The following is a 27,005-nucleotide window of genomic DNA, read 5'->3' as shown; positions in this document are numbered from 1 at the left end:
GCCTCCCAAAGTGCTGGGATTACAGGTATGAGCCACCGTACCCGGCCAAAAGTTTTTAATTTGATGTTGCTTATGTCATATCTAAGAATCCATTGCCAAATCTAAGGTTATGAAGATTTACCCCTATGTTTCTTCTATGAGGTTATGGTTTTAGTTTATATTTAGATTGTTTACTCATTTTGAGTTAATTTTGATATGTGACTGTGCAGTAGGGATGCAACTTCATTTTTTTTTTTTCAAAGACAGTGTCTTATCCAAGCGTTGGTGGTATAGTGGTGAGCACAGCTGCCATCCAAAGACAGGGTCTTTCCTTGTCATCCAGGCTGGAGGGCAGTGGCATGATCATAACTCACTGTAGCCTTGAACTGGTCTCAGGTGATCCACCTCAGCCTCCCAAGCAGCTAGTAATACAGATGTGTGCCACCATGCCTGGCTATTTTATTTTATTTTATATTCTACCATTTCATTTTATTTTAATTTTATTTTGAGACAAGGGTCTCATTATGTTGCCCAGACTGGTCTCAAACTTCTGTGTTCAAGCAGTCCTCCTACCTTAGCCTCCCAAAGCACTGGATTTATAGGTGTGAACCACCACACCCAGACCAACTGGCTAATTTTTGGTATTTTTTAGTAGAAACAGGTTTTCGCCATGTTGGGCAGGCTGGTTTCGACCTCCTGACCTCAGGTGATCTGCTTGCCTCAGCCTCCCAAAGTGCTGGGATTATAGGCATCAGCCACCATACTCAGCCTCTTTCTTTCTGAGACAGGGTCTCACTCTGTCACCCAGTCTAGAGTGCAGCAGTGCAATCTTGGCTAACTGCAACCTCTGCCTCCCAAGCTTAAATGATCCTCCCACTTCAGCCTCCTCAGTAGCTGGGACTACAGACGTGTGTTACCATACCTGGGTAATTTTTTGTATTTTTGGTAGAGACAGGGTTTTGCCATGTTGCCCAGGCTGGTCTCAAACTCCTAAGCTTAGGCCATCCACCTTCCTTGGCCTCCCAAAGTGCTGGGATTACAGCTGTGAGGCACTGCACCTGGTTTCTAGCACTTCTTTAATTTCTAATTTTTATTTTGTTAAATAAGCCACACATTCATATATATATATATATATATATATATATATATATATATATATGCAACACATTCTTTTCCCTTCAAATTCCTTTTGACTTTGATTTTTAATTTTATTTTTTTTCTATATATTTTTTAAAGATGGGGTTTCACCATGTTGGTCAGGCTGGTCTTGAACTCCCGACCTCAGGTGATCCGCCCGCCTTGGCCTCCAAAGTGCTTGGATTACAGGTGTGAGCCACCACGCCCAGCCGAATTTTAATTTAATTATTATTTTTTTAGAGACAAGGTCTCATTCTGTTATCCAGGTTGGAGTGCAGCGGCATGATCATAGCTCATTACAGCTCAAACTCCTGGCCTCAAGCAGTCCTCCTGCCTCAGCCTCCAGAAGTGCTGGGGTTATAGGCATGAGTCACTTCACCTTAAATTCCTTTTTACCAAGTGACATATTCATATGGCTCAGAAATAAAAAGTATATTTAAAAGTTTTGTTTGGCCAGGCGCGGTGGCTCAAGCCTGTAATCCCAGCACTTTGGGAGGCCGAGGCAGGTGGATCACAAGGTCAACAGATTGAGACCATCCTGGTCAACATGGTGAAACCCCGTCTCTACTAAAAATACAAAAAATTAGCTGGGCATGGTGGCGCGTGCCTGTAATCCCAGCTACTCAGGAGGCTGAGGCAGGAGAATTGGCTGAACCCAGGAGGCGGAGGTTGCAGTGAGCCGAGATTGCGCCATTGCACTCCAGCCTGGGTAACAAGAGTGAAACTCCGTCTCAAAAAAAAAAAAAAGTTTTGTTTGTAAAGTCTCCTGTCCCAGGAGCATCCACCTCATTCTTTGTTGGCCTGCCAGACCCCTTCCCTGCTGGGGTTAACTCTTGTTGGATTTTGGGGCCATCATTTATCCTGGGGTGAGAGAAAGGGGTGGAGGGAATTCAGGGGTTTGGTAATGGCCATTTACTGACCAGGACAAGAATATTTCTATATTTTAACCAGTACAACCCTACTGGTGTATATGAGCTCAATCTTAGGTTACTTATAACCACTTATATTAGTTTCTCAAATATTCTTCCAGTGTTTTGTCATGCAAATACAAATACCAAAGAGAGTTTACTATGTATTCCCTTCCACATCTGCTTTTCAAATTGATGTCCAGGCACAGTGGCTCATGCTTATAATCCCAGCACTTTGGGAGGTCGAGGTGGGTGGATTACCTGAGGCTGGGAGTTTGAGACCAGCCTAGCCAACATGGTGAAACCCCATCTCTACTAAATATACAAAAATTAGCCAGGTGTGGTGGTGCACACCTGTAATCCCGGCTACTTGGGAGATTGAGGTATGAGAATTGCTTGAACCCAGGAGGCAGAAGTTGTAGTGAGCTAAGGTGGTGCCACTGCACTACAGCCTGGGTGACAGAGCAAGACTCTTGTCTCAAAAAAAAAAAAAAAAAAAAGTTGAACAGTATATACTGGAAATCTTTCTATTCATATAAAGCTTTTCAGTTCACAGAGAGCTTTCTGACTTTTGTCCAGTTGCATAACTGCATTGTGTGGTTTCAGTAGGGATAGCTCATCAGTGTTCCATTTGGTATTGGCTGGGGCAGCCCCACTGGGATTGCATGATCCAAAAAGGTTTCATTCCAATGACTGGTCCAGTTGGGTGGGCTGGACCTCCTGTCAGCTGCGTTCCAAGGGAATGAAAATGGAAGCTGCAAGGTCTCTTTGGCCTAGGCCCCAGAAGTCATATAGCTTCCCTTCCACTCCATTGAATTGGTCAGAGCAAACCACAGGGCCAGCCTAAATTCAAGTTGAGGGAAAATAGACTCCACCCCTCAATGGAAGGAGTTGTACGTGTTTACAGGGATTGGAGGAATTGTCAGCAGTGGTCTTTGCAGACAGTGTAAGATTCTTATCTTCTTTGGTGTGAGACCCTATCTAAAAAAAAAATTATGCTTTTTTTGTTTGTTTTTAAGATAGGGTCTCACTCTGTCACCCCGGCTGGGTGCAGTGGTGTGATTTTGGCTCACTGCAACCTCTGCCTCTTGGACTTAGGCGATCCTCCCACCTCAGCCTCTCCAGTAGCTGGCACACACCACCACGCCTGGCTAACTTTTGTATTTTTCGTAGAGATGGGGTTTAGCCATCTTGCTCAGGTTGGTCTTTAACTCCTGAGCTCAAGCAATCCACCTGCCTGGGCCTCCCAAAGTGTTGGGATTACAAGTGTGAGCCACTGTGCCCAGCCTTGGTCTCTTTTAAACTAGTGCATTTCCCTCACTTTATCTTCTCTCTCTTCTTGACTTTAGTTTTTGAAAGGTTGAGGCAAACTTTTCATATACTCTGGATTTGCCTTATTGTTTCCTCTAAGTTTGCCCTCTATCATCTAAGTGTCCTGTAAACTGCAAGATAGGATAAAAGACCTGCTTAGATCAGGTTAAATGCTATTAAATGCTATTAAGGCCAGGTGCAGTGGCTTGCACCTGTAATCCCAGAGAGGCCAAAGTGGGCCAAGGTGGGCGGATCACTCGAGCCCAGGAGTTTGAGATCAGCCTGGGCAACATAGCGAAATCCCGTCTTTACAAAACATACAAACATTAGCTGGGCATGGTGGCATGCACCTGTAGCTCCAGCTACTTGAGATGCTCAGGTGGGAGGATCGCTTGAGAGGCCAAGTCTGCGGTGAGTGGAGATCACACCACTGCTTTGCAGCCTGGGCAACTGAGTGAGACTCCATCTAAAAAAAACACCCAAATTGGCCAGGTGCGGTGGCTCAAGCCTGTAATCCCAGCACTTTGGGAGGCTGAGGAGGGTGGATCACGAGGCCAAGAGATCAAGACCATCCTGGTCAACATGGTGAAACCCTGTCTCTACTAAAAATACAAAAAATTAGCTGGGCATGGTGGCACATGCCTGTAATCCCAGCTACTCAGGAGGCTGAGGCAGGAGAATTGCCTGAACCCAGGAGGCGGAGGTTGCAGTGAGCCGAGATTGCGCCATTGCACTCCAGCCTGGGTAACAAGAGCGAAACTCCGTCTCAAAAAAAAAACCCAAACTGGGCAGGTGCGGTGGTTTATGCCTGTAATCCCAGCAGTTTGGGAGGCTCAGGTAGGAAGATCACTTGAGGTCAGGAGTTTGAGACCAGCCCGGCCAACATGTACTAAAAATACAAGTTAGTGGAGCATGGTGGTGCTCTCCTGAAGCAGGAGAATTGCTTGAACCTCAGAGGCCGAGGTTGCAGTGAATCGAGATCATGCCACTACACTTCAGCCTGGGCAACAGATCAAGACTCCGTCTCAAAAAACAAAACAAGACAAAAAAACCAAACCAACCAAACAAAAAGATGAAATGCTATTTGCAGAAATTGTCTGTACCCACTGATGATCCTTACCTTAGGATGATCATCTCTTGCCTGGACAGGATAATTCTAAAACGTACTTCAGATTGTCACTCTTCACTCGAAACCCCCTAAAGAGTTCTCACTCAGGGTACGAGCCAAAGTCCTTAAATGTCTAAAAGGCCAGCTAACCTTCCCACCCCATCTATGACCCTTTTCCTCTGATGTTCTCCCACACTCCTCCTGCCCTGCTGGAGGGGTATGCATTAGCCTCCTGACTCACCAGACATGCAGTAGCCTCCAGCCTCACTCTTTCCCTAGGCATACACATGACTGTCCCTCCTGAGAGGCCTTTCATCTGGCACCTTCTCTGTGAGCCTTACTGCCACTCTGTCTAAAAGTGTACTCACCCCTACCTCCAACCAAACACTCCCTACATTTGTTTCCTGTGGCTGCCATAACAAATTGCCAGAAACATGATCGATTAAAACAACAGACATGTATTCTTTCTCAGTCACAGAGGGCAGAAGTCCAAAGCCAGGAGAGGGCTGAGCTGCACTTCTCTAGAGGCCCTCGGGGAGATTGTTTTCCTGTCTCTTCCAGTTTCTGGTGGCTCCAGGCATTCCTTGACTTATGGCAGCATTATTTTTCCAGTGTCTGCCTCTGTGATCACAAGGCCTCTTTCTTTTCTTTTCTTCTTTTAGGTTTTTTTTTTTTTTTTGAGAATAAAACACATAACATAAAATTTACCATCTTAACTTTGCTTTTTTTTTTTTTTTGAGACTCAATCTGTTGCCCAGTGTCTTGCTCAGGCTAGAGTGCAGTGTTAGGATCATAGCTCACCGTACCCTCAACCTCTTGGGCTCATACTGTCCTTCCGAGTCTCCCAAGTAACTGGGACCACAGGAATACGCCACCATGCTTGGCTAATGGTTTTGTTTTGTTTTGTTTTTGAGACAGAGTCCCACACTGTCACCCGGGCTGGAATGCAAGGGCATGGTCTCAGCTCACTGCAACCTCTGCCTCCTGGGTTCAAGCGATTCTCCCGCCTCAGCCTCCCGAGTAGCTGGGATTACAGGCATGTGCCACCACACCCGGCTAATTTTTGTATTTTTAGTAGAGATGGGGTTTCACTATATTGGCCAGGCTGGTCTCAAACTTCTGACCTCGTGATCTGCTCGCCTCGGCTTCCCAAAGTGCTGGGATTACAGGCGTGAGCCACCATGCCTGGACATCTTAATCATTTTCAGGTGTGCGGTTCAGTCTGTTAAATATATTCACATTGTTATGAAACAGATCTCCAGAACTTTTTCATTTTGCCAATCTAAAACTCTACCCATTAGACAACAGCTCCCCCCATAGGTAACCATTCTATTTTTTGCTTCTGTGATTTTGACTACTTCAGACACTTTATTGAAATGGTATCATATGGTAATTGTCTTTCTGTGATTGACTTATACCACTTAGCATAATGTTAAGTTTCATCCATGTTGTAGCATGGATCAGAATTTCATCCCTTCTGATGGCTTGTAATACTCCATTGTATGTATATACCACAATTTTTGTGGTAGGTACAATGTACATATTTACATTGATTCTACCTTTTGGCTATTGTGAATAATGCTGCTATGAAAATTGGAGTGTAGGTATCTTGTCTAGATCCTGACTTCCTTTGGATAAATACTTAAAGGTGGGACTGCTGAATTATAAGATTGTTTTCCTTTTTTTTTTTTTTTTTTGAGACGGAGTTTCGCTCTTCTTGCCCAGGCTAGAGTGCAATGGTGTGATCTCAGTTCACTGCAACCTCTGCCTCCTGGGTTCAAGTGATTCTCCTGCCTCATCCTCCTGAGTAGCTGGGATCACAGGCATATACCACCATGCCCAGCTAATTTTATATTTTTAGTAGAGACAGGGTTTCTCCATGTTGGTCAGGCTGGTTTCAAACTCCCAACCTCAGGTGATCCTCCCGCCTCAGACTCCCAAAGTGCTGGGATTGCAGGCAGGAACCGCCTGATTGTTTTACTTTTAATTATTTAACACTTTTTTTTTCTTGAGATGGAGTTTTGTTCTATCACTCAAGCTGAAGTGTAGTGGGGCGATCTCTGCTCCTGCAACCTCCACCTCCTGGGTTCAAGCAATTCTCCTGCCTCAGCCTCCTGAGTAGCTGGGACTATAGCTGCACACCACCATGCCCAGCTAATATTTGCATTTTTTTGTAGAGACAGGGTTTTATCATGTTGGTCAAGCTGGTCTCAAACTCCTGACCTCGTGATCCACTGGCTTTGGGCTCCTAAAGTACTGATATAGGCGTGAGCCACCGCGCCCTGCCTATTTACCACTCTTTTAACATTTATTTTCTGTTTTTGTTTTTTTAATAGTAGCCATTATTAGGTAAGGTATTTCTGTGTCTCTTATAAGGACACCTGTCATTGGATTTAGGGCCCACCTGGTTAATCCAGGATTATCAAGTCTCAAAATCCTTAATTACATCTGTAGAGACTCTTTTTCCACATAAGGTCACATTCACAGGTTCCAGTGATTCAAACACGGACATATCTTCTGGGGTCCACCATTAAGTCTACTATACTTAATTCTGCTGTACCTTAGTTTTCTTCTTGACACTTATCTCCATCTGACATGCTCTGTATTTCTTTCTTTATCTTGTTGGGCAGACAACAATCAAGATAAAGCCACAAGACAAGGATTTACTGTTGTTGTTGTTGGTTGGTTTGTTGCTTTTTGAGACAGGGCCTCACTCTGTCACCCAGGCCTGGAGTGCTGTGGCACAGTCTCAGCTCACTGCAACCTCTGCCTCCCAGGCTCAAGTGACACCCCCCCACCTCAGTCTCCCAAGAAGCTGGGGCTACAGGTACATGTCACCATGCCTGGCTAATTTTTTGTATTTTTGGTAGCGACAGGGTTTTACCATGTTGTCCAGGATGGTCTCGACTTCTGAGTTCAGATGATCCACCCGCCTTGGCCTCCCAAAGTTCTGGGATTACAGGCATGAGCCACTGTGCCTGGCCTCCTAAGTTAAATTTCCTACTGTGGAGAATACAGTCTCTTTAATATTATCTTTCAATTAAGACAAATTTCAGGATCCTTTTTTTAAAAAAAGAAGAAAATAAAAAGTTTGCCAATACAAATATCATTTCTCACTAAAGTGAATTAGGGTTCCTTGAAGAAATGGTTGATTTTGTTTCTATGGCAGTAAATAGATAAAACAGAAAGCAAGGAAGCCCAGGGTGTCCAATCTTTTGGCTTCCCTGGGCCACATTGGAAGAAGAATTGTCTTGGGCCACACATAAAGTGCTCTAACAACAGCCAACGAGCTAAAAACAAAACAAAACAACAACAACCAAAAAACCTCACACACACAAAAAAGTCCTTGAAAACAGATTAATACAGAAAAAAAAATCTAATGTTTTTAGCAAGTTTCTGAATTTGTGTTGAGCTGCATGGGACAAGCTTGACCTAAAGACTTCTAGGATTGTGGACTACTAGGATTGTGCCACAAGGACACAAGCAACTCAATATTTGATGAGACAATCTGAACATTTAAAAAAGGACAATGACTATAATGGATTAAAGTACATCAAATATCCAAACATCCATCAGTTCATGAGAGCACTGCTCCTTCTCCCCAAGAAACCCAAATTGGTCACAGTTAGAGGTTGCTGGGGCATCCATCCATCATTATTATGATTACTATTATTATTTGAGACAAAGTCTCACTCAGTTCCCAGGCTAGAGTGATGTGGTACCATCAACGGCTCACTGTATCCTTAACCTCCTGGGCTCCAGCCACCTCCCTGCCTCAGTCTCCCAAGTAGCTGGAATTATAGGCATGCATCTCCATGCCCGTCTAATTTTTTAGTATTTTGTAAAGGGAGATCTTGCCATTTCCTGGACTCAAGCAGTCCTCCTGTCTTGGCCTCCCAAAGTGCTGGTATTGTAGCCATAGCCACTGTGCCTAGGAAAGCATCAAGCACACATCCTGGCCATCCTGAATGGATTGTATTTCACAGTAACCAGAGAGATGAGGGAATGCTCATCTTTGTGGAAGAATCTCATCTTAAAAATGCAGGAGGAATGAGAGCATTCGATTCACCACTTTGCACCCCTAAGGAACATCATAAATCTACACTAGGGTTTCTCAACCTGGTACTACTGACATTTTGAACTGGATAATTCTTTGCTATGAAGTGGGCGGGGCAGGTTGTGTTCTGTGAATTACACAATGTTTAGCAGTACTTCTTGCCTTCACTTTCTAGATAACAGCAGTAACACCCCCCAGCCCCCACCCAGTTGCAACAATCCAAAATATCTCCTGACATTGCCAAACTTCCCCTTGGTAGGACAGGGCAAAATCAACCCTGGTTGAGAACCACTAGTCTAATGATCGTCAACATTGGCTAGACTATTACAAGAAAGACTGATAGTAAACTTTATGATGGATAATCAGAATGACGACCCCTGAACTGAGAGATAAATTACAATTATTACTAAAAGTCAACCCCACCTTGTGCCTCAATAGAAGTACACAGTGCTAGCCATGAAGTATTCTTGCAAATAAAACAAACAAACCCAAACCTCAACATTAAACCTGAACCTAGTGAAGCCTCTAGCCAGGGTTAAATCCAAGCTTTGTGGGGCCTTAAACTACACAAATTTCGGCTGGGAGCATTGGCTTATGCCTGTAATCCCAGCACTTTGGGAGGCCAAGGCAGGTGGATCACCTCAGGTCAGGAGTTCGAAACCAGCCTGGCCAATATGGTGAAACTCTATTTCTACTAAAAACACAAAAAATTAGTGAGGCATGGTGGCACATGCCTGTAATCCCAGCTACTCAGGAGGCTGAAGCATGAGAATTGCTTGAACCTGGGATGTGGAGGTTGTAGTGAGCTGAGATAGCCCTATCCAGCCTGGGCAACAATGAAACTCCATCTCAAAAAAAAAAAAAAAAAAAAAAAGAAAAGAAAAGAAAACCAACAACAGAAAGCTATACAGGCCGGGCGTGGTGGCTCACGCCTGTAATCCCAGCACTTTGGGAGTCCGAGGCGGGTGGATCATGAGGTCAAGAGATCGAAACCATTCTGGTCAACATGGTGAAACCCCGCCTCTACCAAAAATACAAAAAATTAGCTGGGCATGGTGGCACGTGCCTGTAATCCCACCTACTCGGGAGGCTGAGGCAGGAGAATTGCCTGAACCCAGGAGGTGGAGGTTGCGGTGAGCCGAGATTGCGCCATTGCACTCCAGCCTGGGTAACAAGAGCGAAACTCTGTCTCAAAAAAAAAAAAAAAAAGGTAAATGACACATGAAGATACAATCAGCAAAACCCAGACAGTGGAAAATTCTGTTGGGCAAATGACCCAGTTTCTTTAATTAGTAAATGGCATGAATAACAACAAAAAGAGAAGGGGAATTTATATATATTTGTTTTTGTTTGTTTTGAGACAGAATCTCACTCTATCACCCAGGCTGGAGTGCAGTGGTGGGATCCTGACTCACTGCAACCTCTGCTTCCTGCATTCTAGCGATTCTCCTGCCTCAGCCTCTCAAGTAGCTGGGATTACAGGTGTGTGCCACCACACATGGCTAATTTTTGTATTTTCAGTAGAGATGGGGTTTCACCATGTTGGCCAGGCTGGTCCCAAACTCCTGACCTCAAGTGATCCTCCCACCTTAGCCTCCCAAAGTGCTGGGATTACAGGCATGAGCCACCATGACCAGCTGGAATTGTTATATATTAAGAGACATATATTTCAGTGAAATTCAGTAAGTAAACCTTGCTTGGACCCTAATTAAACAATCTAATGTACAAAGTTGTTTTGAGGTAATGTGGGGAATTAAACACATACTAGGTATTAAGTGATGTTAAATAATTTTAAAATTTTGGTGGTTGTGATAATAGTATAAAGTCCTTATCTGTTAGAGACACACACTGATATATTTATAGGTGAAATGACATGATGTTCAGGATTTGCTCTAATATACAGCACTTTTTAAAAAAATGCAGAAAGGAAGGCCAGGCGCGGTGGCTCACGCCTATAATCCCAGCACTTTGGGAGGCTGAGGCGGGTGGATCACGAGGTCAAGAGATCGAGACCATCCTGGTCCACAAGGGGAAACCCAGTCTCTACTAAAAATACAAAAAAATAGCTGGGTATGGTGGTGCACGCCTGTAGTCCCAGCTACTCAGGAGGCTGAGGCAGGAGAATTGCTTGAACCCAGGAGGCAGAGGTTGTGGTGAGCCCAGATTGTGCCATTGCACTCCAGTCTGGGTAACAACAGTGAAACTCTGTCTCAAAAAAAAAAAAAAAAAAAAAAAAAAAAAAGCAGAAAGGGATAGATAAAATGAAAAAGGCAGAAAACCAACTGTTGTTGAAGTTGGATGATAAGTAAAGTCCTCCCTTACTACCCAAGGGGATTGGTTCCTGGACCCCCATGGATACCAAAATCCAGGTTATGTGCAAGTCCTTTATAAAAGTTCATTGTAACTATTCTACTTTTATGTGTTTGTAAATTCTGTTGCTAAAATATATATTTTTTTTGTAGAGAAGGGGTTTCACCTGTTGGCTAGGCTGGTCTCGAACTCCTGACCTCAGGTGATCCACCAGCCTTGGCCTCCCAAAGTGCTGGCATTACAGGCGTGAGCCACCGCGCCCACCCGGCCTTAATAAAAACAGTTTCAACCTTTCTTTGCTCTGATTCCATGCCCACTAAGTAACATTCTAGTTTGTTTTTCACTTTCAAAGGGGTATGCTGTAACTAGGGGATGTAAGCCAGCTCCTTGACCCTACTTATTACAAGTTTTCGTTCCACCCCCACTTTTTTTTAAAGACAGAGTCGCGCTATCACTGCTTAATGCATCCTCGACCTCATGAGTTCAAGCGATTCTCCTGCCTCAGCCTCCCAGGTACCTGGGACTACAGGCGCACACCACCACGCCGGTCAGTTCTTTGTATTTTTTGTAGAGACGGGGTTTCACCATGTTGTCGAGGCTGGTCTCGAGCTCCTGGGCTCAAGCGATCCGCCCGCTTCAGCCTCCCAGAGTGCTGGTGTCAGCCATCGCGCCGGGCCCCAGCTTCTTAAAAGAATGATCCGACATGAAAAAAAAAAAAAAAAAGAAAGGAATGATCCGAAACTATGGTAGCACTGGGCTTTTTGGTCCCCACCCAAGAAACGCCGTCTCGCAGAGGCTCGCCGCAGCAGGCTCTCCCGACGTGACAGTGTGTGGGTCTGGATTCTGCCTCGGTTCTCACGAATCAGATAGGTAAACATTCAGAGAAGAAAAATCATAGGACTTTTTCTTTGTTTTTAGTACAGAAAGCACTAGAGAGCCCGCGTTGAGAACCCAAAGGAACGCTTCAGGCCATCGTAGCCACCAAGCCTAGCCAGATTCCGTCCAACGTTTCCCTCGGTGCTTGGAGACCCAAATCTAACGGGGGCTGCAGGCGGTCGTGACTGCGCAGGCGCCTCTCCCCAGCGGCGCTGCTGGGGACAGCGAGCAGGCGCCCTTTCTCTGAGTGGCGTCGCTGGGGCAGCGCGCAGGCGCAGAGCAGCAGCGGTGTGGGAGGTACTCAGACGAAACCGGGTGAGAAATGGAGGGCGGGGGTCATTGCGCATGCGCCCTCTACCCTTGTTGCGGCGGGGTGCGGGCGCCAGACTGCGTGAGTGGGCGGGGCGCGGGGCGGGGCAGTGTTCGGTGGGGAGCTGCAGACGGCAGGCGGACATCACTGCGCAGGCGCCTTCTTCCCTTACAGCCTCGCTAGGCTGACGCGCAGGCGCAGAGCGGCGCGCACCTGTGCGCAGGCGCTTGGGGTGGGGGAGAGGCGCGATGGCAGGTGTCGGGGCTGGGCCTTCGCGGGCGATGTGGCAGCAGGTACTGCTGCTTCTCGCGCTATGCGCCACAGGCGCCCGAGGACTCTACTTTCACATCGGCGAGACAGAGAAGCGCTGTTTCATCGAGGAAATCCCCGACGAGACCATGGTCATCGGTCAGGCGGGCTGAGGGTGGGGAGGAAGCCCTTTGTACCCCGCTCGGCCCTCGGCGAGCTCCCTCCCAAGCCCAGCCGGGTCTCTGGCACCCCCATACCTAGCCTTAGGGTGCCCCGAGGACGCCAGGCCCCCTGCCTAGAGGCCCGGGTCGCACGTCGGAGGGGGCCGGGTCATGATTATGTGTCTGCCCCGCAGGCAACTATCGTACCCAGATGTGGGATAAGCAGAAGGAGGTCTTCCTGCCCTCGACCCCTGGCCTGGGCATGCACGTGGAAGTGAAGGACCCCGACGGCAAGGTAAGGCTGGCTCTAGCCGACGCAGCCGTTCTTCAGTGGAGCTCCCATGGGGTATAAAGCCCTGCCTGCTCGAGGCCTCAAGAGACAGGAGCTTGCACTTGGAGAGGCTGCGGTATAAAGGTGGGGACTTCCACTGACCCATGTTGTAGGTGGTGCTGTCCCGACAGTACGGTTCAGAGGGCCGATTCACGTTCACCTCTCACACGCCTGGTGACCATCAAATCTGTCTGCACTCCAACTCTACCAGGATGGCTCTCTTCGCTGGTGGCAAACTGGTAAAAGGATTTTCTCTTTGGCTTCAGCTTAGAATCTCTCACTTGTTTCCAAATTTTGATTTATCATTTTTGTGAAACTTTGTAGCACAGTCAGAATTAGGGAGAGAGATTGTTGCCCTCTGCTCCACAGCCAGGGACAAGAATGGGTTCTATATCCTGGAACAGACAATTGGAGGCCTCACCATTCAGACACTTCATGTTTTCTTGTAGCGTGTGCACCTTGACATCCAGGTTGGGGAGCATGCCAACAACTACCCTGAGATTGCTGCAAAAGATAAGCTGACGGAGCTACAGCTCCGTGCCCGCCAGTTGCTTGATCAGGTGGAACAGATTCAGAAGGAGCAGGATTACCAAAGGGTAAGGCCATATCTCCTTGTAATTGGAGAGGGCAGTTGACCTTTATACCCACTATACCTACTCAAGTTTCTGCTTGGACAGCTCTGCAGAGAATGGAATGAAAGGTATTGGTCTGGATATTTTTGTTTTTTTGTTTGTTTTTTGAGATGGAGTTTCGTTCTTGTTGCCCAGGCTGGAGTGCAATGGCATGATCTTGACCACCGCCTCCTAGGTTCAAACAATTCTCCTGCCTCAGTCTTCTAAGTAGCTGGGTTTACAGGCATGCACTACCACACCTGGCTAATTTTGTATTTTAAGTAGAGACGATATTTCTCCATGTCGGCCAGGCTGGTTTGGAACTCCCGACCTCAGGTGATCCGCCCACCTTGGCCTCCCAAAGTGCTGGGATTACAGGCGTGAGCCACCTCGCCCAACTTGTTTTTTAAATCAAAACTTTTTATTGTGAAATACACATAACACAAAATGTGACATTTTAACTGTTTCTAAGTGTATACTTCAGTGGTATCAAGTGCATTCCTAATGTTGTGCTACCAGCACCATCATCCAGCTCCAGAACTTTTTCATCTTCTCAAACTAAAAATCTGTATTTATTTATTTAGAGACAGAGTCTTGCTCTGTTGCCCAGGCTGGAGTGTAGTGGTGCGATCTCCGCTCAGTGCAACCCGGGTTCTGCCTCCCGGGTTCAAGCAATTCTCCTGCCTCAGCCTCCCGAGTAACTGGGATCACAGGCATACGCCACCACACCTGGCTAAGTTTTGTGTTTTTAGTAGAGACAGAATTTCACCATGTTGGCCAGTCTGGTCTTGAACTCCTGACCTCAGGCGATCTACCTAATTCCAGCCTCCCAAAGTGCTGGGATTACAGGTGTGACCTACTGCACCCAGCAAATCTGTACTTAATATAAACAATAACTCCCCATTTCCCTTTCTCCTGACACCCACCATTTTATTTTCTGTCTCTATGATCTGGATTACCCTGCCTCATTTAAGTGGAATCATTCAGTATTTGTCCTTTCTATGACTGGCTTACTTCACTGAGCATAATGCTCTCAAAGTTCATCCATGTTATAGCATGTGTCAGAATTTATTTATTTATTTTTTTTTGAGACGGAGGTTTGCTGTTGTTACCCAGACTGGAGTGTAATGGCACGATCTCGGCTCACCGCAACCTCCGCCTCCTGGGTTCAAGCAATTCTCCTGCCTCAGCCTCCCGAGTAGCTGGGACTACAGGCGCGCACCACCACGCCCAGCTAATTTTTTGTATTTTTAGTAGATACGGGGTTTCACCATGTTGACCAGGATGGTCTCGATCTCTTGACCTCGTGATCCACCCACCTCGGCCTCCCAAAGTGCTGGGATTATAGGCGTGAGCCACTGTGCCCGGCCAGAATTTCTTTCCTTAAGGCTAATATTCCATTGTATGCATGTGCCACATTTTGCTTTCAGTAGTCATTTTTAAGCTCTATAAAATAAAGTGAGAAAAGGGCAGTTTACAATCTAGTAACAGGCATTGCCTGTTTTTTTTTTTTTTGGGATCTTGTCGGAAATGGTAGGATCATGATTTCAGTCCCAACAGAGATGCTTATGGAGGGACAGCCCATCCCTTTCTTGGGGCAGCCTCAGTGGGGAGACCGTAGCACTCCTAATGGAGTCACAGGTAGTATTCCAAAAGGAGTTTGGTCCTGTGATTGAGTAGTTACATGCAGGGAGGGTCCTCACAACAGCCAGGGACTAGACTGTTTCTCTTGCTCATTTAATCCTGTGTTGCCCCACACAGTATCGTGAAGAGCGCTTTCGACTGACCAGCGAGAGCACCAACCAGAGGGTCCTATGGTGGTCCATTGCTCAGACTGTCATCCTCATCCTCACTGGCATCTGGCAGATGCGTCACCTCAAGAGCTTCTTTGAGGCCAAGAAGCTGGTGTAGTGCTCTCTTTGTATGACTCTTCCTTTTTACCTCATTTATTTGGTACTTTCCCGATACAGTCCTTTATCCACCTGGATTTTTAGGGAAAAAAATGAAAAATAATAAGTCACATTGGTCCCATGGCCACAAACCATTCAGATGAGCCACTTGCCAACCCTGGTTCTCAAAGACACAGGACATTAGTCCAGTCTTGCAACATCCATCTTAGGGCATGTAAGGAATCAAAGCTAACCCAGGACTCAGTCTTGCTGCTTTTGCCTCGAGTGATTTCCCTCTGTTTTTCACTAAATGAGCAAATGAAAAATCTCTCCATTACCTTCTGCTTTCCCTTTGTCTGCTTATGCAGTAGGTGACTGGCATGCGCCACAGAGCAGGCCTTGCCTCACTGTCTGCTGGGTTCACTCAGTGGCTTTGTGAATGTAAATAAGGGCAGGTCTTGACCCTAGAGAAGTGAGATGTTTTTCTATATCTTAGAACTATTTTTTGATAAATTATATATTTTCCTTCCTAGTAGAAGTTTTACTGCCTGTAACTGGCTTAGAACACCAATGCAATCCTTCTGCATTCTGTTTTTTTTTTCTTCCTTTTTTTGAGTCAGAGTTTTGCTCTTTTCGCGCAGGCTGGAGTGCAATGGCGTGATCTTGGCTCACTGGCAACCACTGCCTCTCGGGTTCAGGTGATTCTCCCACCTCGGCCTCCCGAGTAGCTGGGATTACAGGTGCCCACCACCATGACCAGCTAATTTTTGTATTTTTAGTAGAGATGGGGTTTCACCATATTGGCCAGGCTGGTCTTGAACTCTTGACCTCAGGTGATCCACATGCCTCAGCCTCTGCATTCTGTTTATTCACACATGTTTGGTAACTCCCATGGCAGCTTCTAGGATTTCAGCGGCCTGTGGGGCAGAAAGCCGGCATTGGGGCTACTCTCAAGGCCGTATCAGAGGGCCAAGCAGCGTTCTCTTGGATACCTGCTTTTCATCCCACAGGGCCTCAGAGTCAGAGGTAAGGTGACAACAGAAGTAGCATGGAGCATGCACTCTTATCCTCCCTTTCAACTTTTATTTAAGCTGTGCTAAATGTTTTCTTCAATGGTTCTTTACAGAATTTTCCAGTGAAATAAAACATGTTGTAATAGCTGTGTTTGAAATAAGAGGTTGTGGGCAGAGGGGAGGCACCTAAAGGAAAAGAGGAAAGGTGCCTGGACTGCCTATGCAGATGACCTGGAGTGCACTTCAGTGTGGACTGGTGGTGCTAAGGCTTGGCCTGGACCCGCAGTCCAGGGATATGGGAATACATGGGGTGGTTGCTCAACCATTCGCAAAAGTCAACCAAATAGACCACATATCTGCAAGGAATCTGAGGAAATTAAGTACCTTGTTTCTCAGTCCTCTTAATCATAAATCTGAACAAATTTTAAGATATTTCCCTCATGCCCTTCTATATAAAACTTAATGCCATTAGTTCCCCATTCTTGACATTTTATTTCAATTTTATTATATATTTATTTAAAATATTTATTAAATTATCTGACCTACAGAACTAAATTATTCTCCTTTTGTTATTTCTCCTTATGTCCTATACTATATAGGGATATGTACCTCTTTTATATGTAAACATATATATATATATATATATATATATATATATTTTTTTTTTTTTGAGTCTTGCTCTGTTGCCCAGGCTGGAGTGCAGTGGCATGATCTTGGCTCACTGCAACCTCTGCCTCCCAGGTTCAAGCAGTTCTTCTGCCTCAGCTTCCTGAGTAGCTGGGATTACAGCCACCCACCACCACGCCTGGATAATTTTTGTATTTTTATTTATTTGTTTTTGAGATGGAGTCTCACTCTGTTGCCCAGGCTGGAGTGCAGCAGTGCAATCTTGGCTCATTGCAACCTCTACTTCCTGAGTTCAAGAGATTCTCCTGCCTCAGATTCCCAAGTAGCTGGTATTACAGGCACCTGCCACCATGCCCAGCTAATTTTTATATTTTTAGTAGAGATGGGGTTTTGCCGTGTTGACCAGACTGGTCTTGAACTCTTGACCTCAGGTGATCTGCCCGCTTTGGCCTCCCAAAGTGCTGGGATTAAAGGTATGAGCCACCGTGTCTCACCATGTTGGCCAGGCTGGTCCTTCCTCAGCCTCCCAAAGTGCTAGGATTACAAGTGTGAGTCACTGTGCCTGGCATATATATATGATATATATATCTATACATATATTTATATGTATATATCATATATATATAAGTGATGGGTTCTTGCTCTGTCCCCAAGGCTAGAGTGCAGTAGTGCCATCATAGCTGAAAGCAACCTGAGCTCCCAGGTTCAAGTGATCCTTTTACCTTACCCTCCCAAGTAGCTGGTACTACAGGTGTACCCCACTGTGCCCGGCTATTTTTACTCATAAAAATACATGTGGGCTGGGCACAGTGTCTCACACCTGTATTCCTAGCAATTTGGGAAGCCAAAAACTCCTGTAGCCCAGGAGTTCAAGACTAGCCTGAGCAACATGGCAAAATCTTGTCTCTACAAAAGGTACAAAAAAATTAGCAGGTGGCACATGCCTGTAGTCCCAGCTACTTGAGAGGCTGAGGTGGGATGATCACGAGCCCAGGGAGGTCAAGGCTGCAGTGAGCCATGATTGCCACTGCACTCCAGGCTGGGCAACAGAATGATCCCATCTCCAAAAAACAAAATGCAATTTAGGGTCAGGCACAGTGGCTCATGCCTATAATCCCAGCACTTTGGGAGGCCAAGGCAGGTGGATCACCTCAGGTCAGGAGTTTGAGACCAGCCTGGCCCACATGGTGAAACCCCATCTTTACTAAACATATAAAAATAAGCCAGTCGTGGTGGTGCGTGCCTGTAATCCCAGCTACTCAGGAGGCTGAGGTAGGAGAATTGCTTGAACCTGGGAGGAGGAGGTTGCAGTGAGCAGAAATTGAGCCACTGCACTCCAGCCTGGGCGACAGAGTGAAACTCCGTCTCAAAATAAATAAAAACAATTTCGTTCTCTAGGCTTTTCCTTTTCCATTTAATATTTTTATATCCTCATATTTCTAAATCTGGATGACAGTATCAACAGTTCAGTAAGGTGAATTGCTAAACGTCTCAGTATTCCTATTAGAATTAACAGAAAAATCTTAAGTCCTTTGAACTAGTTACGTGTTTTGGACTTTTGACCTGAGGCTCTTGGGAATGAAGTGAAATGTTGGGAAGGGACACATTTCTGCTCTGTGGCTGTTGTTAGAAATATAGCTGTCAAATCAGACCGTGCCTGTGAGAAGACAGGAAGGCAGAGATTAGGGCTGGGCCGGCCTTCAACAGGTTTGGCTGGCAGTAGGCACAATGGAGCACATCTTAACTATTCTGGTAGGTTTCTCTCGGTAGTTTTTGATAGGAAGGGTAATGGTGTGAGGAAAAACTGAGCATAGATTTCACCTTTCCGCTGATGAGGCAGATGCAATTGGGATAGCCAGTGGATGGGCCAACAGCTAGTGGCTGTGAGGAGAATAATAGTTTCCACACTGGTGTGTCATATCTGCAGATAGGTTGCCACCTAAAAAGATTTTTTAAAACACAGCAGTTGGCCCGACGCTATGGCTCACGCCAGTAATCCAGCACTTTGGGAGGCCGAGGCGGGCGTTTCACGAGGTCAAGAGATCGAGACCATCCTGGCCAACATGGTGAAATCCTCGTCTCTACTAAAAAGTACAAAAATTAGCTGGGCGTGGTGGCGCGCGCCTGTAGTCCCAGCTACTTGGGAGGCTGAGGCAGGAGCATTGCTTGAACCCGGGTGGCGGAGGTGGCAGTGAGCCGAGCTCGCGCCGCTGCACTCCAGCCTGGCGACAGAGCGAGACTCTGTCTCAAAACAAACAGAAAAAATGAGCAGTTAGGGTATACACGCGCTGATCGGAGCACAACCGCTCCACGGCCTCCTAGACCGAGTCAGGCTCTGCGCAGCCGCAGAGCTTCGCCAGAACACCGGAAGCCTAGGCGCCAGGACTTCCGGGAAGTAACGGCGTCTCCGAAGCTGATTGGTTGTTGCTTTGCGCCAACCCCGCGTCAGTGGTATTCTTTTCGCAGGGCGTGCGTGCTGCCGCTACTGAGCAGCGCCATGGCGGACTCGGAAGCACTGGGCTTTGAACACATGGGCCTCGATCCCCGGCTCCTGCAGGTACACGGGGGGGCTGGGGAGCCGGCTTACCGGCTCCACGGGACACACCATCACTCTTCGCACCGCTTGAGCCGCACTCCTGGTCTCTCCTAGGCTGTCACTGACCTGGGCTGGTCGCGACCTACGCTGATCCAGGAAAAGGCCATCCCACTGGCCCTAGAGGGGAAGGACCTCCTGGCTCGGGCCCGCACGGGCTCCGGGAAGACGGCCGCTTATGCTATTCCGATGCTGCAGCTGTTGCTCCACAGGAAGGCGGTGGGTAACGAGAGAGCTGAGGGGAGGAAGGAGGCGAGCCCCCAAAGCCTGGGAAGAGCGGTTCCCGTTTGTCTGAGGTTCTCTCTTGGCCCTGTACCCATGCAGGCTGGCCTGGAGTTCAGGTTACCTGGATCCTTGTCTAGGCCCTGCTATGATCAACTTTTGTGTAATCTTCAACAGAGCACTTTCTTTTCTTTATTACATAAAAAGGGCAATTTCTCTTCTACTTATAGAATTATTGTGACAATTTAGCTCCATAAATTTAAAGTAGCTTCATAAACATAGAGTACATTATTCTTTTGAGGGTCAGTGCTTGGGGAAAATGCTCTGCATTTTGAGGCGGGCAGAGTGATGGATGATCAAAATACAGCTGAGCAGTGTGGCAGCAGATGGGTCAGATAGGCTGGAACGGGTAGAGAAAAGGATCAGGTGGACACAGTGACATGCACTGGTGGCTAAAGTTTTTAATTCATATTCTTACAGACAGGTCCGGTGGTAGAACAGGCAGTGAGAGGCCTTGTTCTTGTTCCTACCAAGGAACTGGCACGACAAGCACAGTGCATGATTCAGCAGCTGGCTACCTACTGTGCTCGGGATGTCCGAGTGGCCAATGTCTCAGCTGCTGAAGACTTAGCCTCTCAGAGGTGGGTAAAAGCAGCAAAGCTGCACCTGAATGAAGCTACACAGAGTTGTGGGGTTGGGTTTATGTGTGGCAAAAAAGAGAGCAAGTCCAGGCTGAGATCCAGCTGCTACGTTCTCCCTGATACTGATGTCTTGCCCACCTTCAGAGCTGTGCTGATGGAGAAGCCAGATGTGATAGTGGGGACCCCATCTCGCATATTAAGCCACTTGCAACAAGACAGCTTGAAACTTCGTGACTCCTTGGAGCTTCTGGTGGTGGACGAGGCTGATCTTCTTTTTTCCTTTGGCTTTGAGGAAGAGCTCAAGAGTCTCCTCTGGTAAGGCAGAGGTGGGTGTGATTCCTAATGGAAACATCTGTGAGTAGGATTTGGGACTACAGTGGGATGGCGGGAAGCCAGTTACCACAGTTAGAGGCTCTTGGAGCTGGAATCTCATTGGACTCTCATTTCAGTCACTTGCCCCGGATTTACCAGGCTTTTCTCATGTCAGCTACTTTTAATGAGGATGTGCAAGCACTCAAGGAGCTGGTATTACATAACCCGGTAAGGGACACCATGGAAGTGGCTGGAGCTGCAGGCATGGGGGTACTCGAAGATCTTGACACTCCTTCTTAGAGGAGCCTTTGGTGTTTTGGGTGGGATAGTTGTCAGTGTCTCATCCCTGGTTCTGAGGCACTAAAAGCCAGTGGTCTAAAATCACTATATATTTCCACGTCTCCATAAGGGATGTCTCCCATTTCAGGCCATACTTGGCCTAAAATCCTGAGCAAGGACATAATGGGTGGCTTTGAGCAGCAGAGCCAAAATTCTAAGGCCAATGTTCTCATCTTAAGTAAACTTTACCTTTCAGAAGGCTGGTTGCTGTAGGCCTTCCCCACTTGATGTAATTCTTTATTGATGTGTTTCTCTTCGTTCTGTGCCTGGAAGTATTTTATATATGGTTCCTGTGGTATACTCGATATACCACAGCAGTTAGGGCATTTTGGGTTTATGTTACAAAACTGGAGGAGACTTAGGGTGCCAGGAATCCTGAAATGCCTGCACTGAAATGTTGATATTTTGGTTGGTGAGTAAGTGGCCATACCATCTCTGTGTTCTCTTCCTTTCTGACCACAGACCTGTCTTCTCCCCAGGTTACCCTTAAGCTACAGGAATCCCAGCTGCCTGGGCCAGACCAGTTACAGCAGTTTCAAGTGGTCTGTGAGACTGAGGAAGACAAATTCCTGTTGCTGTATACGCTGCTCAAGCTGTCATTGATTCGGGGCAAGTCTCTGCTCTTTGTCAACACCCTAGAGAGGAGTTACCGGCTACGCCTGTTCCTGGAGCAGTTCAGCATCCCCACCTGTGTGCTCAATGGAGAACTTCCACTGCGCTCCAGGTCTGCCACAGCCAACATCTTGGTTGAGATCAGTTGAAGATAGAGACAGAAAGAGGACCCAGTTAATGTTCTGTTTCTTAAACATTTAGTAGGGGCCAGGTTCTAGATGTGACTGATACTGACTGACTTCTTCAAACTCCGATATACCTATCGTTATCTTATTTTCAGTTGAGGAAACTGAGGCACAATGATTAAGTAGGGAAAGAGATTAAGAAGAGGAAAAAGAAAGGGTGATAGTTACTATAATACTAGGGATGGCAGAGGGGCCTCACGCTTGCTCTGCCAAGCTGATCCTCTGTCTACTCTTGGCTGCAGGTGCCACATCATCTCACAGTTCAACCAAGGCTTCTACGACTGTGTCATAGCAACTGATGCTGAAGTCCTGGGGGCCCCGGTCAAGGGCAAACGTCGGGGCCGAGGGCCCAAAGGGGATAAGTGAGTCCATGCTGCTTTTCCCATCCCTCCTCAGAAAAACGTGGGTTTTTGTTTTTGTTTTGTTTTGTTTTTTAGCTTTTTGGAAGACTAAAAGCAGAGTGCACAGAGCAGGGAGCCAAACCTTCCAGGCCTGGCTGGTAGTGTGGTGCAGAAAGCCCCACTTGGCTGCCTGGATATGGAGAAGGGAGTGAATGGTGCACACTGCACATGCCTCATGAAGGGCAAGACTGCTGGGGTTGTTGACCTGCAGACCCCTGCAGGGAAGATGGTCCGTCCTGCATTGGGGGTGTGGCTGTGACTTGCAGGGAGCATATTTCTGAAGGGAAAAGGAACTCCCTCCACCCTCCAGTCTCTGTCTGCCTGAAGGCTTGACTGGCTCAGGGTTGGTTCTCAGATCACCCTGTAGGGCAGTGAGTTCTGCTCTTGTCCCAGAACAGAGGTCAGGCCAGGATTTGCCTACACATCAAAGCTCCAGGCTGCCCCAGGAAATCTACAGGCTTTGTTTAGAGGAAGTTTTGCTGGTTCAGCTCATGAATACCTGCCCAGGGGAAAGGAAGGGTCCAGCTGACATTGAGTAATATCTGCAGGGCTTCTGATCTGGAGGCAGGTGTGGCCCGGGGCATAGACTTCCACCATGTGTCTGCTGTGCTCAACTTTGATCTTCCCCCAACCCCCGAGGCCTACATCCATCGAGCCGGCAGGTAGGAGGGCTAGGAGTTTGATGGGCCAGGCACCTGCGTGGTGGGCATGCCAGTGGACTCAGGTGGGCTGGACAGAGCCTGCGGGTCAGAGATGCAAGCTGTACTGTCTCCCCTTGCAGGACAGCACGCGCCAACAACCCCGGCATAGTCTTAACCTTTGTGCTGCCCACAGAGCAGTCCCACTTAGGCAAGATTGAGGAGCTTCTCAGTGGAGGTAAGAGCCTGGCTCTCTTGTGGACCTGGACTAGGGTCAGGCTTCTCCCACGATGCCTTAAAACTCCGTGATTATGATGACAGTCACAATTTAGTGTGACAGGCCACTTCCACCATCCATCCTTGTTCTGCCCTGAGTGGCAGGCATTGTCCTCCTTGAAAGATAAACAAATTGAGGTCATTTATCCAAAGTTGTGTTTACTGTCTGCCTCCTGAGCATTTAGTGACCTGACATGTTGCTGTGACAGCTTAGGACAGCACCTGACCCTAGCTGTCCTGGACTGCTCTCTATGGCCATCGTTATGGGGTGCCTTGACTCCCAAGGAGTACCATGAGGTACTCCTTGGGAGAGAAGAGAGTGAGTGATGGTTTCTTGGGCTTGGGGCTGCACAGGCCACCCCCATCCACACACAGGGACAGATGGGTCATCACTTGTAAGAGCCCCAGGTACATACAGCTAAGCCCCAGGTACAGCATGTTCGGCATCCCAGGAAGGTGGTGGGTCCCTTGCTTTGCCCCAAGAAACAGGTGCAGGAGGCCTCCAATGAAGACCCTGTACTAAGGCCTCAGCCTGTGGGACCCTTGCTGCTCTCTTCTCTACAGAGAACAGGGGCCCCATTCTGCTCCCCTACCAGTTCCGGATGGAGGAGATTGAGGGCTTCCGCTATCGCTGCAGGGTGAGCTGCTGTGGTGGGGAGAGGAGTGGGGGCGGAGGGGCTGTGGCCCAGGGATCATACCCTGTTATTGAGCATCCAGGTGTGAGGGAGGATTTGGGGCAGCCTCACTGTCTTGACCTCCAGTGTCCACCCTCAGGATGCCATGCGTTCAGTGACTAAGCAGGCCATTCGGGAGGCAAGATTGAAGGAGATCAAGGAGGAGCTTCTGCACTCTGAGAAGCTCAAGGTGAGGGGATGGGAAGTGAAGAGGGGGCAAATCTTAGGTGGCTGCCTCTTTGGAGACTGGCTGAGCTCTGAGTGGTGAGAAGCAGAGAACTGGGCAGTGGACCCAGAATCATAGAAGGAAGCTAGTCTGTTCTGCTTGGTGGTAAATTGGCACAACGCCCTATGGTGGTCATTCAATGTCCAGCAGAATTACGAGCTCATGTGTCCTTTCATCCAAAATTCCACTTCTGGAACTTAATCTTGGTCACACTTGTGAATGTGCATGGCCAAGCGTGTGCCTGGGTTCATCATGGCATTATCAAGGAAGCAGAAGATGGAAACAGCCTGGTGCCACCATAGGGGGTTTGCTAGGTAAACTAAGGTGCATCCAGAGCTAAAATTACATGGAAAGGAAAGAGGTTGAATGTGTGTCCCTATGAAACAGTCTGTAAGATGATGCCCAGCAAAAAGGGGTTCAGGGTGCTGCCGTGTGTGTCATGGGGAAGGAAGAATGGAAACATCCACTCCAGGAGGTGTGAGAAATGCACATAGGCAGCTGCCTCGTGACTTTTAAAACACATGACTGTTATCCTTTGGAAAGTTCAGCCTCTGGAGTCACACAAGAAAGGTGCTGACTGTGCTCTCACTCTTTCCCCGGTAGACATACTTTGAAGACAACCCCAGGGACCTCCAGCTGCTGCGGCACGACCTGCCCTTGCACCCCGCAGTGGTGAAGCCCCACCTGGGCCATGTTCCTGACTACCTGGGTGAGTGCAGCCTGACGGGGCAGGAAGCAGCAGGCTGGGGAAGTGGCATTAATTTCTCCGCTGCTGCGTTAGCGCCTGTGCTTGGTGCTGGGATTGGTCAGGCAGAATAGGACCTGGAGACCTGGGCAGCACGCGAGCACATAAATAGGCACACCCTGTGTTTCTAAACCTGTTTCACTGGTCCCACAGGTTAGCTGTTGCAGTCTCCATTTTGGAGATGAGGAAGCTGAGGTAGTGCCAAGTGGGTGGCAGACTCAGGATTTCAGGCCAGGTGGTCTCCAGGGCTGGGCTGAATGGCTATCCATGGGTGGAAGGGAATGAACAGGTTTGGGAAAGAGTCACAGGCAGGAGGCAGAGACAGCTACCTGTGCTGCAAAAGACTCAGGATTAGCAGCCACTAAAGTCAAGGCCAAGGTATCTGTGGAGTCTCTAGGTAAGAACAGTCAACAGGGAGACAGACACTAGAAAGGCAAAACAGACGAGGTGGCAAGAGAAGAGCCAATGGTGGTGCGAGGGGTACGGGGGTTGGCAGGCGTGAGGTCAGGACCCTGGGATTGGTTTCTGTGGTGCAGCCCAGGCGAGAGCTTTACGTGACCATTAAACCTGGGCACCACTCCTCATCTTAGGCAGACTCTAGGTGATGACTTTCAGTGTCTCATAGGAAGTGTGTTTGGTGATGAGTATGTGTGACTTTTATGCCTAAATGGGTTAAAGGAGAAGAGTGGTGGAGAGGAGGCTCTGGGCAGCAAGTGCAGGAACCTTCCCAGTGCCACAGGGTCTGGTCAGTCTGGACCTGCAGCCAGCTGGTGACTGCTGTTGCTGCTCTGGAGGTGACAGAGGGTGGAGATGGAATGTTCCAGGGCAGGAAAAGCCTGGGCACTGGGAAAGGAAGGATCTAGAAGAAATGGGAATGTGAAAATGCCGGAGAGAAAGTACTGGGAGCCATGTTCCCACAGGACAGTGAGCTGGAGACTAGTCTAGGTCCTGGCCTGAGATGTGAGGAGGGTGATAGGGAGGGTGGGTAGAGAGGGAGGGAGGGGGTGAGGCTGGAGCTTTGGCCTAGCCTGCTCCTACAGTGGAGTCACTTGCCAAGGTGTGGCCAGGAGGTTCAGAAGAGCCAGGAGAAGGTGGAAAGGTGTCAGGATGTGGGATGTTTGACACTTGAAAGGGAGGGCCCAGGTGTGGTTGGCCTGGGGGAGTCCATGGGGTAGGCAAGGTGAAGATACAGCCAAGATCAGGTGCAGCTGGGATGGGGCCTGCCGAATCTGTAGTAATGGGCCACAGGTGAAGAAACTACCAGTTGATTTTTATTTCAGCTACATTTTCTTTCTATAAGGATGTCTGACTTTTTCTTTCCTGTTAACATGTTTATTGAAACAAGTCTAAACAATACAGGAAAGCTATTGAGATAGTGGAAGTCTAATATGCTCACATTCTCCTGGCCCTGTGCAGATGTGATAATAATAGTTGTATGTCATAAGCTGCCAGTTGGGTTAGAATTCAAGAATTTGCTGCAGAATCAGTGGGAGGGCAGGGGTGGGAACAGCAGCCGTGCGCCCACTGCTCAGGCAAGCGTCTCTTCCAGTTCCTCCTGCTCTTCGTGGCCTGGTGCGCCCTCACAAGAAGCGGAAGAAGCTGTCTTCCTCTTGTAGGAAGGCCAAGGTATTGCCCCTGGGGCCTTGGGGCAGCTGCACGACTCCTCCCCACCTGCTGTTTTGTCATCACCAGAATGTGTAGGCACCTTGCCCTAGGGAGTGGGAGAGAGGGCACCCAAGAACTGCTTCCCAAAAATCTGGTGGCTGGGACAAAATCTGGTGTGGGCTAGGGATCCTTCTGCAACCACCTGCAGGCCCTGCTTTGCTTTCCCCAGCTGCCCTTCCCCTTTCATTGTCTGCAGCACCTTCTGGTCTTGTTGGCCAGGTGCTGGCATGGCTCCCTTTGTCTTTTTCAGTTTGGTTGGGTGGGTGGATAGTCTGTCAGCCTGATTCCCCCAACTGACGTTCGATTACCTCCATAGAGAGTGAAGTCCCAGAACCCACTGCACAGCTTCAAGCACAAAGGAAAGAAATTCAGACCTGCAGCCAAGTCCTCCTGAGGTTGCTGGGCCTCTCAAGCTGAGCACAGTGTGGAGCAGAGGCTTCCCTCCTGCATGGACAGGCGAGGCTCTGGTGCTCGCTGCACAGACTCAACAGACAGTTCTGGGGCCGCCAGTGCTGGGCCCTTCAACTCCTTGGCACTGCCAGGCTGGCATCTTGCCCCTTGACAACAGAATAAAAATTTTGGCTGCCCCAGTTTGTGCC

General features: G+C 48.0%; 3 protein-coding genes across 6 annotated transcripts in view; 2 read left to right on the top strand and 1 right to left on the bottom strand.

Annotated features, from left to right (window-relative positions):
• The window catches only part of OGDH (oxoglutarate dehydrogenase), a 117,333-nt gene extending 105,458 nt beyond the window's left edge, over positions 1-11,875 (bottom strand). For both annotated transcript variants that reach the window (XM_078342349.1, XM_078342348.1), the window contains exon 1: positions 11,328-11,875. The gene's annotated coding sequence lies outside the window, so the exon portion shown is untranslated. The remainder of the gene's footprint in view (positions 1-11,327) is intronic.
• A 336-nt stretch (positions 11,876-12,211) lies between these two features.
• TMED4 (transmembrane p24 trafficking protein 4) lies at positions 12,212-19,434 on the top strand. 3 transcript variants are annotated; one of them, XM_054237047.2, is made up of 5 exons: positions 12,212-12,404; positions 12,601-12,701; positions 12,851-12,976; positions 13,187-13,333; positions 19,344-19,434. In XM_054237047.2, the coding sequence occupies exons 1-5, from the start codon at positions 12,245-12,247 to the stop codon at positions 19,401-19,403; spliced, it is 594 nt and encodes a 197-aa protein (XP_054093022.1). In that variant the 5' UTR covers positions 12,212-12,244; the 3' UTR covers positions 19,404-19,434. The 3 variants fall into 3 exon arrangements, with proteins under 3 accessions (XP_054093022.1, XP_002807072.3, XP_035109201.1); XM_002807026.7 differs by lacking the exon at positions 19,344-19,434 and adding an exon at positions 15,110-16,805; XM_035253310.3 differs by lacking the exon at positions 19,344-19,434 and adding an exon at positions 15,110-16,805 and having other exon boundaries at positions 12,212-12,420.
• Positions 12,212-26,996, top strand: DDX56 (DEAD-box helicase 56). Its single transcript, XM_002751387.7, has 18 exons — positions 12,212-12,404; positions 12,601-12,701; positions 12,851-12,976; positions 13,187-13,333; positions 19,344-19,434; positions 19,528-19,689; positions 20,173-20,333; positions 20,478-20,648; positions 20,783-20,873; positions 21,464-21,708; positions 22,024-22,143; positions 22,731-22,844; positions 22,964-23,058; positions 23,661-23,734; positions 23,871-23,960; positions 24,600-24,705; positions 26,291-26,367; positions 26,723-26,996. The coding sequence occupies exons 5-18, from the start codon at positions 19,375-19,377 to the stop codon at positions 26,798-26,800; spliced, it is 1,644 nt and encodes a 547-aa protein (XP_002751433.1). The 5' UTR covers positions 12,212-12,404; positions 12,601-12,701; positions 12,851-12,976; positions 13,187-13,333; positions 19,344-19,374; the 3' UTR covers positions 26,801-26,996.
• The last annotated feature ends 9 nt before the right edge of the window (positions 26,997-27,005 follow it).

Source organism: Callithrix jacchus, chromosome 11 (assembly GCF_049354715.1).
Source record: "Callithrix jacchus isolate 240 chromosome 11, calJac240_pri, whole genome shotgun sequence".
NCBI lineage: Eukaryota > Metazoa > Chordata > Mammalia > Primates > Cebidae > Callithrix > Callithrix jacchus.
The sequence above is the reverse complement of the archived record's forward strand: the minus strand, read 5'-3'. Positions and strand labels throughout refer to the sequence as shown.